At 52.6% G+C, this 17031-nt stretch overlaps 1 protein-coding gene across 1 annotated transcript in view; it reads left to right on the forward strand.

The window, feature by feature from the left end:
* The first annotated feature begins 1020 nt into the window (after positions 1 to 1020).
* Positions 1021 to 17031, forward strand: part of PRRX1 (paired related homeobox 1) — a 39572-nt gene continuing 23561 nt past the window's right edge. The window contains exon 1 of the mRNA XM_066555974.1: positions 1021 to 1261. Within this exon, the coding sequence (XP_066412071.1) occupies positions 1021 to 1261 (241 nt within the window). The remainder of the gene's footprint in view (positions 1262 to 17031) is intronic.

The following is a 17031-nucleotide window of genomic DNA, read 5'->3' on the forward strand; positions in this document are numbered from 1 at the left end:
TGGAGCCCTTTGATGGCATCAAATGTTCTTTCTCCAGATCAGGGGGGATGGAAATTCTGGGCTGGCTGTGGCAGCTCGGAGCCCCGGCCGCGGCCGCCCGGAGCAGCGGCCTGAGGCGGCCCCGGCCCCTGAGCGGCCGCGCTGTGCTGGGCACGGTCCGAGGGCCGCCACCTGTCCCCGGCCACCGGGGCCACCAGGGCCACCAGAGCCTGCGGGGACCGCTGTGCTTGCCGGCCTCAGCAGCTCCGACTGTGTCCTCGCGGTTTTTTTTTGTTTTTTCCCTTCCCTTCACTTTACTCCCCTATCGCTCTGTTTCTCTCAGTTCTCTGCTGCACTTTTCCTTCCTCTTTCGCTGGTTTTTCCTCTTCCTTCCCTCTCTCCTGTTCGCACTTTCTCTTCCATTACCCTCGCTCACCTTTTCATCTGCATTTCTCATTTTCGCTGTTCCTCTCCTCACTCCCTCCCTCCCAGGGCCGCGGTCCACCCTCCCCTCCAGGTGCAGCGCCGGCCCACAACGGGGGCCTGCCCGGCTCCCCCCTTCAGCCGCGGGGCCTGCGCTGCCACCCGCGGCCCGGTGCCACGTCCCGGCGGGGCCCCGCGGGCCGCCCTCCCCCGGGTGCCCGGAGCCGCCCCCGCCGTTTGAAGTGCGGGGCGGAGGGGAGGGAGGGGAGGGCAGCGCAGGGGCGGAGGGAGCGGAGCCGGCGGCAGCGGGGGCGGAGGGACGGGGCGCACCCGCCCCAGCGGCCCCACAGCCGCCCTGCGCCTCTCGGTCGGCGGCAGCTCCCCGCGCCGCCGCCCCGGCGCCCCGAGCCGGCCGCTGCCTCTCCCCTCCGGCATGTTTTAAGCCCGGCCCTGCCCGCTCTCCTTCGGGCTTCCCTATCCGCCGCTGCCGTCGAGTCCCGTCCCGCTCGCCCCGCTCCGCTCCTCGCTACTCCCCCCCTGGAAGCGCCGGCGGCTGGGGGGGCGCGGGGGCGGTGGGCGCCCGCGGGGGGCGAGGGCAGAGCAGCCCCGCTCGGCACCATGGCGTCCAGCTATGCCCACGCCATGGAGAGGCAGGCCCTGCTGCCCGCCCGCCTCGACGGCCCCGCCGGCCTGGACAATTTACAAGCCAAGAAGAACTTCTCCGTGAGTCACCTGCTGGACCTGGAGGAGGCGGGCGACATGGTGGCCGCCCAGGCGGAGGAGGGCGGCGGCGAGCCCGGCCGGAGCTTGTTGGAGTCCCCCGGGCTGACCAGCGGCAGCGACACCCCGCAGCAGGACAGTAAGTGCGGGGGCATCCTCCCCTTCCATATCTCGCCGGGGCAGCCACGGCGGGCGGTGCCGGCTCCGAGGGGGCTCCGCCGGTGCTTAGCCCGGCTTGCCCCGCTCCCCGAGCCGCCCTTCCCCGCCGCGCAGGGAGCCCCGGCGGGGTCGGCACCCGCCGGAGTGTGAAACCCTTGTTTTCCCGGGAAAGGGGCGACCTGCCCTTCGCCGCCGTGCCCGTCGGGTCCGGTGCCGTGGCTCCTGCACCCTGCGGGGAACCGGAGAACATCCCGGGGAGCAGGAGCGGGCCCGTGGGCTCGGCCCCCTCATCCATTCCTTGCTGGGGTGCGCTGAGAACGGCGCTTGGCTGGACGGGGCGAGGCGCGCTAGGCGCTGAGCCTCCATCCATCCATCCATCCTGCCATCCATCCATCCATCCTGCCATCCATCCATCCATCCTGCCATCCTATCTATCCATCTGTCCGTCCGTCCGGCCCGTCGGAGCGGGCACGGCGCCGTGCTTAGCGGGACACCGGGAGGCTGCTCAGGGGTCTGGATGGGGTCCGGACCATTGTGCGGTGCCCTGCCGGGAGCGCCGGGGCTCGCCAGCAGCCCGAGGGTGCGTGCGCGGCTCCCGAGTGCGGCTCCCGAGTGCAGCCGCGGATTGCCGCTGCCCCGAGCCCCGCTTCTCCCCGACCCGGGCAGGACAGGGCAGAGGCCAGACCGGGCTCTGAGCTGCCCATCCTGAACAGTCCGAGCTCGCAGCTCGAGTAGCCGTGACCCAGCAGCCCCGCGGCCGTGGGCAGCGGGATGGGCGCCGGCTTGCGCGGCGTTTTCCAAGCGCCGCGTGTTGTTTTCCAAGGGCAGCGCTGTCAGAAAGGCTGAGGGGGCTGTGCAGGGGCTGTGCAGGGTCAGTAACCCCCCTTTAGCCGCTCTCTGTTAAAATAATTACATCCTCGGCCGCAGGGAGTTCCGTGGGGGTCCGGGCTGGCCGCGGCTGCGGACACGGGATCGCTTCCGAGGGAGCTTCGGCGAAAAACGGGGGGAAAAACAACAAAACGAAACGAGAAGCGAACGAAAATGCGAATTGCAATTTTCGTTCGCTTTTCGATTTTTTGTTGGTTTGGTTTTCTGTGTTGTTTTTTTTTTCCCCGCCGGAGCCGCCTCCGACCCTCTTTTCTCCGTGGATCCGACGTGGTTTTCTCGGTATTCCGAAGGAAACCGAGCCGGGGAAGCGGGAAGCCTTCCCAAAGCAGCCGCTCCTTGCAGAAGCGCCCGTGGGATGCCCGGGCTCGGCCCGGCCGGATGCGGTCCCGGCGGGGAGCATCCTCCAGGAGCGCTCGGAACGGAGCGAGCGGAGCGCGGCTGCCGGAGCGGCTCCTCTGCTCCCCGAGAGCCGCATCCACCGCCGCTGGGACATGGCTTTAAATTATTGCCTTCCCAGGACCCGAAAAACTGCAATTTCTGGCTCTAAAGGTGTGTATTTTAGCGGGGAAAACAGCGATTGCGGCTGCCCCCGAATCCCCAACTTGTGCCGCTGGAGAATCCGCAAGATATCAAATGCAGACAACTTTTTTTTTTTACTTCTGCTCTGTACCCAATTTAGTTTATCATATTTTCTTTGGATTCACTCCTGATTTACTCCGATTTACTCCTGATTTTGCCCCTTGCCAACTGCAAGCTCAGTCAGCATGGAAAAGGAGAACTGTGTTTCACCAATACTCACCTTGCTCTTAAAGCAGGGGGGAAAAAAAACCCAAAAAAAAGCTGTCCAAGGGCTTGTTTTCTAGCCAGCACTGCTGAGCAGGGACCAAACTATAGCTTCAAATAATTTAGAAATTCTCTGAATGCTGTAAAAGTTTTAATACCGTTGCGGTGAAATAGAAAGTTTTAGAAGTATTCTAAAGTAAGCAACGACAGAAAAGAAAGAAAGGGAGAGGAATAAATTCTGCCAGGTTTGTTGGGCAGAGCTGTCATCTGGGCTTTCTGGCTCTCTCATGGATGCATTTAGCATATCCTGGGAGTCTCTGTGCCTCAGTTTCCCTATCTGCTGTGTGCCCTGTGAAGTGTTAGCAATCCATGCAGGAAAGGGACTGTGCTGGAGCTAGGAAATGCAACAGAGGTAGGAGCTTTTCTGGGTGAAAAATGAGAATTGGTTCAGTGGGAAAGCTAACACAGGGCTCAGTTACTCTACTTGGTTTTAAGTGAGAAAAGGTAAAAGCAGTTTGAAGAAATTGTGGATTTCTCAAGAATACTAAAAATGTTCTTCCAGGCTGAAGAAAAATCAACTGGTCTGCCCCTGATTTTTGTCCTAAACTGAAGGGGAAAACCAAATTATTGGTGCTGGTTTTGTAAACAAAACTTAAGAAGTTTGACGCAGAAATTACAAAAGGTTTTGTTTGAATGTTTGATATTGAAGGAAATATTTCACCTCTGTTTTATTTGAGAGATGTTCAGGATAAAACATTTCTCTTATTAAAAAGAAAAAAAACATTCCTGGGAGCAGCTGTGATTGTAACATTTGCAGGGAGAGCTGTCCGTGGGTTAAGGAGCTGAGTTTGCAGCAGCGCTGCGGAGCTGTCATTCTTACCAAGCTCACTTCAACTCGGAGCTCTGAACACCTTAATCTAAAAGCTGATAAACATCAGGGCAAACCTCCCTGCCTCTGCTGCTTGGCTGGGAAGGCTTTGCAATCCCAGTTCCAGTTTGTCACCAAATAACCTGTTAAGGTTAAACCAACTCTTGCTGTGGTAGCTCAACTTTTGCTGAGTCCGGCTAAAGCTGGGATGAAAATGCTGAGCTGAGGGGATCCCCCAAACTTCCCAGAAAAGGCAATGATCTCCTATTGCTTTTGTGCCCTATGAGGGTGACAGAAACCTGTCACTTGCCTCTGGGTTCCCAAAGCTTGTGGCTCTGGGGTAATTCTCAATGATTGTTTGGGGTTTTTTTCAGATGGGCATTTTTGACTTCTGCTTTTTTTTTTTTTTTTGCTTGGTTTGTTTGAGGCTCACTGTTGATGGCTCATAAAATGGTGTGGAGAAAGCATGAACAGCAAAAGAAAAATTGTTACGCTGGGATTTCTTTCGTAAGGAGTGAATAAACCACGCTTCAGTCCATTACACGCTCAAGTTCTGTGTTTGGGGGTTTTTGCTGTCCTTTAATCTCTCTTCAGTATAAAAGTGCTGGCACTCAGGTGGCTGGCAGATTAAATCAGGCTGATTCCCAATTAAAGCTGAGCACGGGCTGCCTGAGTCCCCCCATTATTTTTTTCCTGTCCCAGTGAGCATCGTGACCCCTCAGTGCTGCTGCTCCTTCTCAAGGAAATCCCAGGAGCCCTGCTGGGACAAGGTGAGTGAGTTCCTCTGCTCGGGCAGGTCAGTCAGTGCCTTCAGCCCCTCTGCTCTGGCAGCAGATTGAGGAAAGGCTTTTTCAGCCTTCTCACTGTTGGGTGATGGGGCTCAGCTCAGAAATAGGTGTTATTTCAAGAAAGGACTGGCAGATTCAGGGAGGGCTGAGCATGACCGCTCACTGCAGCAGTGTTTGGAGGCACTGTCCGGCTCAGGGAGCCGCCAGTCACAGGCTGCAAGGATGAGCTGGGGCAGAGATCTCTCCCTTGCTGCCTGGGCTTAAACCCTCTGACTGCTGTTCCTGGCTGTCTGAAACAGCATCCTGAGCTGGAGGACTTTGGGTCTGCTCCCACATGGCTATTTGTTTTGCTTTAATTGCCTCTTTTTAATCAGAACAAGTGAGGTTGCTGCAGGAGTAAAAGAGAGTGTCTAAGTCCTGAATTGTCTGTGCTCCTGTGCCTCCCCATCCTTCACCCAAAAAAAAAAAAAAATTGCAAGAAGAGGTGGAAAAGCTCTGCCACTGCTTGGAAATGTGGAAAGCAATTCCTTGGGCTGCTGAGTTGCTGAGGATGAAGGTGAGAAGAAGCACCTGGGACATCTGCAGGGTTTTCTTTGCAAACCTCTGCTTTATCTCGGAGTATTGAGCATCTCTTTTGTTAGTAAATCACAGCCCCTATTCCCAGAAAATGCTGAGTCCGTAGACAAGGGATGTACAACCAATAGATAGAAGAGGGGAAAATTGATTAAACCTTGGAGTTTTCTTCTTGTCTTGTCCTGCTGATGGACAGAGAGTCTTGGGGCAGCAGCTGGTGCTGGTGTCCCCAGGTTACAGCGGCGAGAGCCGGGGAAGCCGCCGGTGCCTCAGTCCCCACCAACAGCGGCGAATCTTCCTCAAGAAAGACTCTCCAGAGTTTTCCTCTTCCAGAAACCGATTTAGGAAAAGCCAGGATCAGATCATTACTCTTTTTAAGGCGCTTGTTGTAAATTATCTGTGTGAAAAACGCAGTTCTTGGTCGGCAGCATCTTTGCGCGTGCCGGTTTTACTGCGTGTATCCTCGAGGCTTTGAGGAGAGCTCACTTGAATGAAGGTTGAGATAACTAACACCAAGCAGTTGTTAGAAGCTTGATTAACTCCTTTCCATTTGTGTTCCTTGGGCATATCTATCTAATTTTGACCTCAGGCTGGCAGATGTGTGATTATTGCAGCGACTGTCACGGTGTCAGACACTTTTCTTGCATCCCTGAATCCTGCAGTTTGAAGTGGGAAAGCGTTTTGGGTTTGTTATGTAAATTTCTGCAGCTTCTGGGCAAAGACAGAAGATGGAAATGTGGCTCTGCCACATATCTGGAGTCTTAAAAACAAAAGGCACAAGGAAATAAACGAAAGTGGTCAAGGTACTGATATTAACAAAGTAAAAAGAGCTATGTGAATGTACAGGAGGGAGCTGGCTCTGTTTGAGTGCTTTTCCTTTTGAGGGGTGAAAAGAAACTTCTATTTGTTTGTGAATTTCACTTTTTTTTGATCATAATCAGTTTTGCTTCCTGGTTCTCATGGTCTCATAATTTGCTGATGGTATTTGTGTTTTCAATCCATCCACTCAGAGCTTCCAACTTTTTAATTTGAAAAAGATTTTGCCGAAGGTTTTTACTTTCCCTCCTTCCCCCCTTAATGTAATGAAAACATTTCCATGAAAATTAGATTTTGAAATCTCTCATAAAACTGAAAGGTTTGGTCTAAACTGCTCGAACCTTTTAATGAACATCAGCTTTCTGTCATCTGCACTGAGTTTCCACTGCTAGCCGGTCTATTTTCCATCTTTTTGATGATGTCTAAAGCAGTGATTGCATGGGAAAATATTATCTCAGGGTTAATTTGTGCAGGCCTTACTCACACAAGTCATTGCATGTGATTCAATGGACCACTTATGTGTGTGCCAGTTGATGAGTATTAGTGTTTGAAGACCTGACCAGCAGCCTTGAGTCATGCAAAAAAGGTCTTTTTTTTTCGGCCAGTGGAGTATTTTTGTGCGGGCATGGAGCGGTTTTGCTGTCTGCAGTTGGAACCTCCATCCTTTTTCCTCTCAGCAGAAGTGCAGAATGCATCAAAATCTGTGATGTGAGGGAGTCTGAAAGGAAAAGAGCAAGAGCACGGACAGAGCAAAACCAGGAGGGGCTGGGAGAGTTGGGTCTTTCACAAGGCAGACACAGAATTACAGGGCTGTAATTCCTTCAAAGATGTATTTTTATTTTTCCCCCCGGTAACCGAGTTGACTCCCATGGTTTTTGACATCACCAGAATGACTTGATGGGATTATAGGTGTTTATTCCTGGTTGGGAGTTGTTTATGATATATTTAATCGTTTTTGAAACCCATATTAAGTAGCCCTGAGGGAGCTGTGTTCCTGCTGGGCCTCTGTTGCATAATGAAGTACATCACGAATATTTACCAAGTGTCACAGTATTCCAGCCTTGGGCCTCTGTTTCTGGGGAGGATGAATCACTGCACTGCTGCTTCCCCACCCTGCTCGCCTTTCCTAAAGGAGCCTTGGATTTTGGGGCGGATTATGGAGATTTGAAGTGAGACTCAGCACAGTCTGGCTGGAGGAGCTGTTGTCCACGGCTCTGATGCTTGAACTGTCCTCTTGGCTTTACATGCAGGGTACAGAAAGGCTTCAGCTTCTGCTTGGGTGGTGGAGCAGGTTTTTCATCTGGTTCCCCCAAGAAAAACCTGTTGTTTGGTCGCTGCATGTGGGAAATATGTCCAGAACCCGCTGTTTGCTCTGGGGGAGAGCAGACAGCTCCAAGGAGGGGTGAAATGGCAGTCTGAAGGGCATGGAGAAGGATGGCAGTAGTGCCCCCCCCGAGGGGGAGATGCAGCACAAATCCAACCTCTTACCACCCACTGGAGATCTCTACAGAGGCTCTGTGTTACAGACTCAGTGGAAACTCACAGGTGTAGATGTAGGTGCCACCAGCCCTACAATGCAGGGATTTGTCCTTTGTCACCCTGTGTTGGGACAGTTTTCCCATTGTCCAGGGCCAGCACAGCTCCCAAAGCTCCTCAGCACTTCAGGGGCTTTTCAGCTATGATTGGTTTTATGGAATTCCAGAATGGTTTGGGTTGCAGGGGCCTTAAAGATGATCCAGTTCCAACCCTGACACTTCCCACCGTCCCAGGGTGCTGCCAGCCCTGTCCAGCCTGTCCTTGGACACTTCCAGCATCCAGAGACAGCCACAGTTTCTCTGGGCAACCTGTGCCAGGGTCTCACAGGGAAGAATTCTGTCCATTTCATTCCTTAGCTGGAGATAATTTGAAGCTTGTCACAGCCCTGCTCACCTTTGCATTGTAAATGTAGGTTTGCCCTGGAAATCTGTGCTGTGTTTCTAATCCATGTTTCTTTTCCTGCCCTGTTCCTGCTGGGCCCTGCTGATCCCTGGAAGATGCTGTGAGGTGGGGATGGGAGCTCAGCAGAGCTGCCCTGCCTGTCTGCTGGCACTTTGGGGGCATCACTTAAAGAGAAGTTTCTTTCAAGTGAGAGTGTCTGGAGGATTCTGGCTGAGAAGGGAAGGGAGCAGAGGTGCTGAAGCTGAGGGCACCTCCTGCAGTGGAAAGCATCTGCAAGGATGAGTCTGTGAAGGCCAAGAGAGGCCTGATGAGCAAGCCAGGGAGCATCTAATTCAGCTTACATAGCATTCTGGGCTCCTCTCTCACCTCCAGGGGCCGAGAAAAGGTTACAGCACAGTTTAAAGCACCGTCCCAGACAGTCTGGATTTCATACGTGCCCATGTGAAGTGAACGTTTGCCTTGGGGTGGCAGCCCAGGACATCCTGGTGCCTCGTGTTCCTGGAAGGGAAGGTTAGATGAGAGGCAAAGGGAGCCAGCTGCACTCTTAACAAATCACTACATCCTATTGCAGCATCCAGTTCATATTCCACCCAAATTTTCCCCCCATTCTGGCTAGAGAAATTTTCCTACAGGAGAAACTCCAGCCAGTCAGCAAGACTGCTGGGCAGGGCAAACTTCCAAAGAGACGCTCAGGATCTGGCTGGGACCCTCTCCACGTCTTGATGAGCTGCTCAGGCAGCAAAACTGCTTTTGCACCAAGAGCTGGAAACTCATCAGCAGCTTGGGGCCACTGCTTCCTGCTCTGAGCCCACCAGCAGATGAACTTCTCCTCTGGCCTCCTTGACCAAAGCAAAATCAAAGTTCCCCTTGGTCCTGCCAGTCTGGGGCAAGAGGGAATTGCCAGCAGCAGCTGCTGAGTGGGCAGGCTTGGGAAAGGAAACTGGAATCAGGCTCTGAAGGGAGCAGCAGGGCACCGGGATCAAAGCAGGGTGCCTGGTGCTGATGGAGCAAGGGTGGGTGGCTGCAGAAGGCAGCAGCTTCCAGCCCTCTCAGTGTAGGTGCTGGAGCAGTGAAGGTCGAGGATTTGAGCTCGTGGGGAGCCTGCAGTGGTCTGTCTGCTCTGGGCTTTGTTGTTCTGAGTGAGTGGTGGCAGAGCTGGGCTGAGCTGCAGCCAGTGTGCCAGCGAGGCCCTCAGACCTGCTCAGTGCCTCTGGAAATCATCTTCTTTTTTGGAAGTGTCACTAATACGATCCACATTTGTTTAAAGAAAAAAAAAACCAAACCGGGGATGCTTTCAGCTTTCAAAGAGCTGTCACTTCTCCCCGTGTCAGCTCAGCCGCGGCGGGGCTCGGTGGGGATGGATTGGACTTAAAAGGGAAAAGTGCCTGAGCCGTAACAGTGAAAACAGAGTGTTAATGCTCTGGGGCTGCTGCTGCAAAGGGCTGGCCCTGCTGGTGGCTCTGCAGGCAGCTCCTGTCCCCACCAGGCCTGGGCTGGTTTCCCATCAAGCTTTAGAGCCCTCTCCCTGCCTTGCGGCCCGAAGTGCCGGTAGCACTCCGTGCTGATCGTCCTGCCAGCAGCATCACCTGTACCCTGGGTGGAGGGCACAGAGCAGGGGATTGTGAATCCAGCACAGAGCAGGGGTTTGTGAATCCAGCACAGAGTTCCTGCTCAGGGTGGATGGTTCCTGTGAACCAGGAAGGCTGGAGACCAGGCTGTGTCCCAGGGAAGGCTGGCTGTAGGCACGGGCTGCTAGTGCTGCCTGCCCAGTGTCAAGTACTTGAGCTTGTCAGAGGAAATGTGTTGGTGATTTCACACTCAGGGAGAGGAAGAAGCTCTCAAGACCAGCCCAGAGCCAAGCTCTGCATCCTGCTGCCTTTACTGTGAGTGCTGATGGGGCTCTGTCCATGTGTGTCCAGGCGAGCTGAGGTGAGGGTGGAAGCACAGCATGGGTTTGATGCACACACAGCAGGCAGCCCCTGGAGGAGGGTGATTGCTCTGTGTGTTCCCCAGGCAGTGAGGGCTGCTCCATTTGGGAGAACTGCAGGGCAGGTTTTTAGGATCAGGTGTGTGCTGGTGCTGGGAGCAGCCTACCCAGAAAAGGCTTACACCCAAAATCTCAAGTGGAACAGAAGGGCTTTTCTTCCTCCAAACATGAGACCAGATGACCCAGCCTGTCTTGTGTTGCTCAAATACACCTTTGTGTGTTGGCCACTGTTTTACTTTATACTCCCTCCCATAACTTGACCAGGATCACCTTGCCATGCCTCAATTTTCCTACCAATATAACTGGGTACAACCCTGAGCCTTAATTAGGGGCTTTGGAATTTTCTGGCTTAAACAGCAGTTTGGGAAGATTCTCCTCCTTCTGCACCATCCCCAGCAAACTGCTATTGCATCTGCTTGTCTTTGTGGAGTTAGCATTGAGAATATCCCCTTCCAAGACCTGGAGCAACCTCAGCAAGGTTTGTTCCTGCAGGGAACCCACCTGGTGCTGCTGAGTGCACCCCATGCCCTTGGGGCCAGAGCTGTTTGCTTTGTGCAGCCACCCATGGGCTGGGGTGGCTTTCAGGTTTAGATTTTTTGCACATGAATGTGAATCTCCTGAACATCTTGGGGTGCCTGGGCTCTCCACAAGCCCAAGAGATGCAAGGAGCAGCACGTGCTGATCAGCTGGAAGGTCCCTGGCGTGTTTGGTGGCAGGCAGTGAAATTCCCAGCGGCTGGTTGGGATGGTCACACTCTTTTTCTTGGCTACAGCCTGCTCTTGAGTGTTTGGCCAAAAAAGATCGTTACTGAGAGTTTGTTTCATTTGGAAAACTTCTGATACGTGTCATGGAAACTAGGAGGACTGCTCAGGAATAAGTGCTTGCAGCACTATGCTTGTTTGTGATTTGTTTTTCATTGTTTCCCCTCATTTTTTTTTTAAATCAACTAATCAGTAAAAAGAAACAATCACCTGTGATTTAGGAGAAGGATCTCTCACTGTAAATAATAAATTAGTGTCAGGAGACCAGGCAGACAGAATGGTTGATGAATATCCTGCAGGCTGAAAGTTGTTTATCAAGCCTGTTTGAAGACTTATGACTAACAAGCTCATTTACAGAGCTTGGAGTCTGTTCATGAGCCATTCTCCAGCTGGGAGGATGTGGGAATCATCAGAAAATGTATTCACAAGTTACTCGATCATTTAAAAAAACGATCAAACAAACAAAGACTGGTTTTTGGAAGGGAACTGTAAATTCCTCTTTCCCCCCACTGGGTTTCTGAGGCATTCCCGTTAGGAAAATGCAGGGCCTGGAGAAGAATGCAGAGCTCCAGTTGCTCACTAATGACCTATTTTGGTGCGAAGCCTCCTGCCCAGTGCCCTGCCACCAGCCAAGGCCTCCAGCTGCAGGGGAGCCCTGGCAGGGTGGATCCCTCTCGTCTCCACCACTGATTCCCAGGGGAGAAGTTGGGCTTGCTGGGGGAAGAGGTTGCCTGTGCTCCTCTGGTGAGTTCACAGAGATTTCCCCATGTCACAGTGCAGTGTGGAAAGGAGGGCAGCAAAGAGAACTGGGAGCAAAGAGGCTCCCTTGGAGTGCTGTGGATCCTGCAGCTGTGACTGCCACATCCACATTTCTGTGACTTTCTAGGTAGAAGTCTTTCTCCCCTCTGCCTTTAATCCATCAGAGGAAGATGGAATGAGAAAGGAGAGCAGCACAGGATCTGGGATGAACTGGGAGCAGAGAGGCTCCCCTGGAGTGCTGTGGATCCATGCCTTTTGCAAATCTGCTTGTCTGGCCTTGGACCAGCTCTGCTGCTCAATGCAGAACACCACATCTTTATGAGAGGCAGATGTTTTTCACCCCCAGCATGTCCTACAGCTTGGCCTTGTTTGTGGGGCATCCTCTCCCTGTGCTGCTTGGCCCTGGGGAGGGCTCCAGGTGGGCTCTGTGTGTCAAGAAGGTGCAAACTGAGTCCAAAAGAGTCCAGAGAAGAGGTAAAGAGAGCTCTGGCTCCAGTTTAGAAGGAAAGAAGAGGTGCTAAGGCTCAAGTAAAAACTGATTTCCAAGCCCACCTACTGCCGTTGCAGATGTGAGGCAGTAGGGAAATCCCCCCAGGTCTAGAGAGGGTAAGGAGACCTTGGAAGAGATTTCCTTGGAAGGAAACTTTGTTGAGACAAAGGAATAAACAGCATGGAGTTCATCCTACCTTGGGAAGGGAATCCTCCCAAGTGTCAGGGACTGTGTGACTTTAGTGGGAACTTGTTTAATCCTGAGATTCATCTGTTCTGTTCTGGCCAGCACAATGGTGCTGCCTCTGAATTCCCCCCCCATTCCAGGCAGGGTGCTGTGTTCAGCTGGGATGCCTGTGGGGCAGGAGGCACCCATGGAGCTGAGTGTGGATGGGGAAGGGTCACAGTCACTGGATGGAATGATGGAAAAGAAAAACTAGGATGTGGTTAGCAGGAAAACTACCCCAGAAAGCTGCTCTTCATCAGTCTGGGCAGGTTCATCTTTGCCTTTGTGCATTTTGTGTATTTTGTGTGTTCCTCTGACCAGAGAGAGCTGATGTCTGTCTTGTTCTGGCGGAGTTGAAGAGCTCTGTGTGGAGCTGGGTGCTGAATCCTGGTTTTCTTGCTTTGTGATGCCAGGATCCCTGTTCTCCCTGCCTCTCTTGCTACACCCATGGTGCTGCTCCCCAGGAATCCTCAGAAGGGCTTTGCTCTCAGCTCTGCTTCCCTGATCTCCACTCTTGAGTGGGAGCACTGTAGGTTGTGTGATGGATCACTGTCCCTTTTGGGCCACAAAGTGGCAAGGGTTCTTCCAGACACTTGTGATGATGGAGTGACATCCACATTTCTGTGACTTTCTAGGTAGAAACCTTTCTCCCCCCTGCCTTTAATCCATCAGAGAAAGGTGGAATGAGAGCCAATGGCTGGGAGCAAAAGCCAGACATGCATTCAGAGGAGGTAGGAAATGCATTTTTTAGCTGTGGGATGCTGTGTAATCACTAGAAATAACTCCAAAGGAGAGCGCTGGCTGCTGCATCCATGAATGTCTGGAAGCCCTTTTGGAAGAGCAGCTTTTGTCAGCCATGAATTATTGGTCTCACCAGTGGGGTAACTGGGTGAAATGCTGTGGCTGAGTCCCACACAGCAACTGAAGAGCTCAGCTCGGCCTGAGGGATGGGAGATGTGCTGCAGGCATGTTCCTGCCAGGAAATCAGAACACAGGACCAGATGGAGAGCACAGATCCACTTGGTACGAGTCTGTTTACAGGTTTGAACCAAAACATAGCGAGAAACACAACAGGAAGGCAATGTCCTCATCTCTGATCATAACTCAGGCCCTTATGTGAACCAGCTGCCTCACATTTATGGGACAATCCCCTTTCCAAAATCCTAAATCTCCAAAATCCCTCTATTAGGAATAAGAGAGATAGGAAAGCCTCTGCAGGGCTGTGAAGGGCAAACACCAGCCATGGGAATAGCCCAACTTTCTCTTGTATTTCAGGAGCTCTTTGGAGTTTACTGCAGCTCTGAAGGCAGCAGGCTGTTGTGTGTGATTTCTGCTATTTCTGGCCAGCTTGAGGCTCTGAGTGAGCAGTGTCTCCTGTAGCTGCATCCCTGCCAGCTTTGGGAAAAATGAGGAAAACAGGGAGAGCTGCAAATCTAATCAGTGCTGGGAAGAGGGATAAACATGCTCAGCATCCTCATGGGACAGAGCATCTCTGAAGTGGTGGGGTGAGCTCCCTGGGGGTGGCTGTGCAAGGCTGGCACCAAGGGAAGGGAGCAGAAGGGTTTGTAGGTTTGGGATGATCAGAGCAGTCACCCACCCCCTGTGTCCACAACTGTGCATTCAGTTGTCACCAGCAGGGAGAGAGCTGCTAAACCAGGAATGCCGAAAGAGCTGCAGAAGGACAGCTCTTCCAGGAAGGTTCCTTAAACAAAGCCCTCATGGTTGGTTCTCTGCTCCACCGCTGAGCCTGTGGCAATGGGAGCCTTTCTCCACCTGGCTGGCATGGTCATTTTCCAGCCCCAAAGCTCAGTGTTTGTGGACATGTGGTCATGGATGTGCTGCTGGCCAAGGAGTGTGGAGTTGTGGAGGTTTCCAAATGTGCTCTGTTCCTAGAAGGGACATAGAGTAAAAAGTGTGCCGAGAAATGGTTTGGCAATGGTTTGGTTTGGAGGAATTACACTTTCCTTCAGTGTGATTAATAACGGGGATGTTGGGGAAAGATCAAAGTCATCAAACTGCTCTAAAGACTTTGCTGGGCTGGGCCATGTTCAAAACTCAGTCTGGGTGTGAAAAGCCAGGTGGTCTCTGAATTTGTCCCAGATCCTCCAAGCAGGATTCAAGGTTCTGAGTCTATCCTGGTGCCTCCCTAAGCACATGAGACCTGCCCCAGGCAGAGCCGTGGCTGCAGCTCCAGGGTGTTTGGTGCCACCACGTAGTGCCCACACACATCTTGTCACCTGTCACAGCTGAGACAGGGACTAAAAAATGCATTTCCCTGGGGGTATCCTGTCTGTGCTGCAGAGACCATCCCTGGAGACCACCATCATCTTTGCCCAGGTCCTTCTGGAAACATTCCACCTTGATGATCAGGAGGTACCACAAGGCAGGAGTGGGAATAGGATCATCCTTAACTCTCTGTGACATTGTTGGATTTTGCTGCAGGATGTGCACTGGCTGTTAATTCTGTTTTGGGGCATCTTCTTTGTAAAGAGAAAAATTCTTGCACACCTGGTGTGCAAGAGAGAGGTGGGTACCTCCTGGGGAAAATGTCTACCCTGGCTGAGCCTGTCCTGTTGCTTGTTTTGAGAGTGTTGAGATGATGCTGAACCCACTGGAATCAGGGATGTTGTCATTATCTGACAGCAGAGGAGAGCTGGGGAGGCAGCACTGCTCTGTCCACAAGAGCCAAAGAGAAGGGGACTTTCTTACCTAAAAATGTAGCCTGGCACTTCACAAGAGAATTGCTTCTACATCAAGAAATGCAGATCCTATTCAAATGCAGCAGGCAGAGAACTTCTGTCAGTTCTGGCTGGATAGGGGAAGCCTTCTCCAAAGTAAAGCAATTATGGAGAAAGCAGCTGCTTTGGGCAAATACTTTGTTTCTGTGTTTCATTTAAAAGCAGCATCTAAGATGCAGGAATAAAAAAAAAAAGATAAGCCTCCAAAAGGCAGGGTATCTCTTAGTTGGAAATCTCTTTTTTTTTCCTAGAGAAACTGGTAGAACTTTTGAAGCCCTGAAGAAGTCAGGCTTTTAAAACAGAGAGCTGAGAGCCATCGTTTGGTGCCAGTGCCCCGTGCTGTGTGTTGGGGAAGGGATGCTGCTGCCGGAGATGTGGGGAGATGCAGAGGGGTTTCTCTGTCATTCTGGTGCCATCTACTGGCCCAAGCCCTCAGGAAGGTCTGTGGCAGCGGGGACTGGAGCACGGATGGCCGGGGTGGGGTGGCCAGTGTCCCCCCAGGAGCAGGGGCTGCGTTCCCTCCCTGCAGGGCACACAGGCACAGTTGGTGCTGCACTCCCCATCGTCTCCAGCTCTGCTTTCCCCACGATTAATAGTTAAAAACACCAAAATCTGCTCAGTCAGCTCCTCCAGTCCTGGTCTTACCAGGAAGGTGAGGGGGGGTTATGTGAGGGTGGCAGTGGGTGGCAATGCTGCTCAAGCCACTGTGCACCTCCAGGGATGCCCATGGAGCAGCCTGGGCTGAGCTCTGCTGGCATTTTCCTTTGTTTTGTTAGAGCAGCAGGGTGAGACTCTGGGTTCTTGTGTCTTGTAGAAGCTTGGGCTCACCCAGCTGCTTGGTCTTTGCTGCTGTCATTAGTAATCCTCTTTCCTTTAACTGAGCCACTAGGTTTTCAAAAAACTAATAGGAGCTAAATTGCCTTCATGATTTCTGTTCAAATGGTCAAAACGTGGTTGAAGTTGGCCAATTCCTCAAAAACTGCCATGAGATCAGAGGCAAAGAGCACGTTGCATTGTAAGCATTTCCTCTGGTCAGCCAGCTGAAACCAGCTGGGAGAGCTGGGCTGCCCTTCTGGAAGGCACCTCGAGGGATTTGGGATTTGAGGGCACAATCCAAAACCACCCATCTCCTGTGGGAGGCTGATCTGAGCTCTGCCCCATGGCTTCTTCCCCATCACTGCCTGTCTCCTGCTTGCCACACATTCCAGGCTGGCTTGGCTGTGCTGGTGGCCAGGCCAGCCCAGCCCTGTGTGGCAGGTCCCTGAGGAGAGGATGTCCTCAGCAGGTCCCTGAGGAGAGGATGTCCTCCCTCTCTCTCTATTTCTCTCTCTCTCTCTGTTGTGGCTGCTTCAAAGGGCGCATCCTCAACTCGCTTCACTCCAGTGTGGCAAGCTGGGCTTTGAGCAGGGAGCACAGGAAGCCAGGAGAGGGGAACAGATCTTTGATGGGGCTTTCCAGCAGCTTTTCCCTCTTTTTTGATTTTGCAGTTTAAGGGCAAGACCCACAGCAGGAGATGGTGCAGGAGCAGCATCTCTGTTCTAGCAAACAGGAGGCATTTCCCCTCCTCTAACCCCTTTGGTTACTGTCAGTAGCAACTTTTGAAGTGTTTGGGTTTCAAACCTTTGACATCTATTTCCTCTTGATGATTTGAGAGAAGTCAAAGCCCTTTCAATGTGAAAACTGGAAGCATGGGGAGTAGGTGAAGGTGAGGCAGGCTGGTCCCAGTAACCAGGGCTGCCTGCTGGGACAGGACACGCCAAAGCTGTCTGGGCAGTTGCAGGGATTTGGTGTTGTTTTGGGGCAGCCTGGCCTGTTTCAGCCAGTGCTCGTGGAGCTCTGGGGCAGATCTGTGATGAGGGTGGCCATGGGCACCCTTCTCTCTGGGGGAGTGCAGCAGCAGGGCTCCCAAGGCAGGCACTGAGGATGGGACACCTGATTTTGGCCATAGGCTGGCAGGTAACCAGGAAAGGGTATAACCCATGCCCAGGACTGAGGGTTTTGGTATTTTATCTGTGCCCAGGTGGTAGATTCCATAAAACTGCCAGAGCAACTGAGAAACAAATGCCTGACCAACAGAAGAGGTTTGTGGGAGAAATCTGTAGGTTTTATCACAGCCTGGGCTCAACAAGCAAGAGA

This window comes from Molothrus aeneus, chromosome 9 (assembly GCF_037042795.1).
Source record: "Molothrus aeneus isolate 106 chromosome 9, BPBGC_Maene_1.0, whole genome shotgun sequence".
NCBI classification, from domain to species: domain Eukaryota; kingdom Metazoa; phylum Chordata; class Aves; order Passeriformes; family Icteridae; genus Molothrus; species Molothrus aeneus.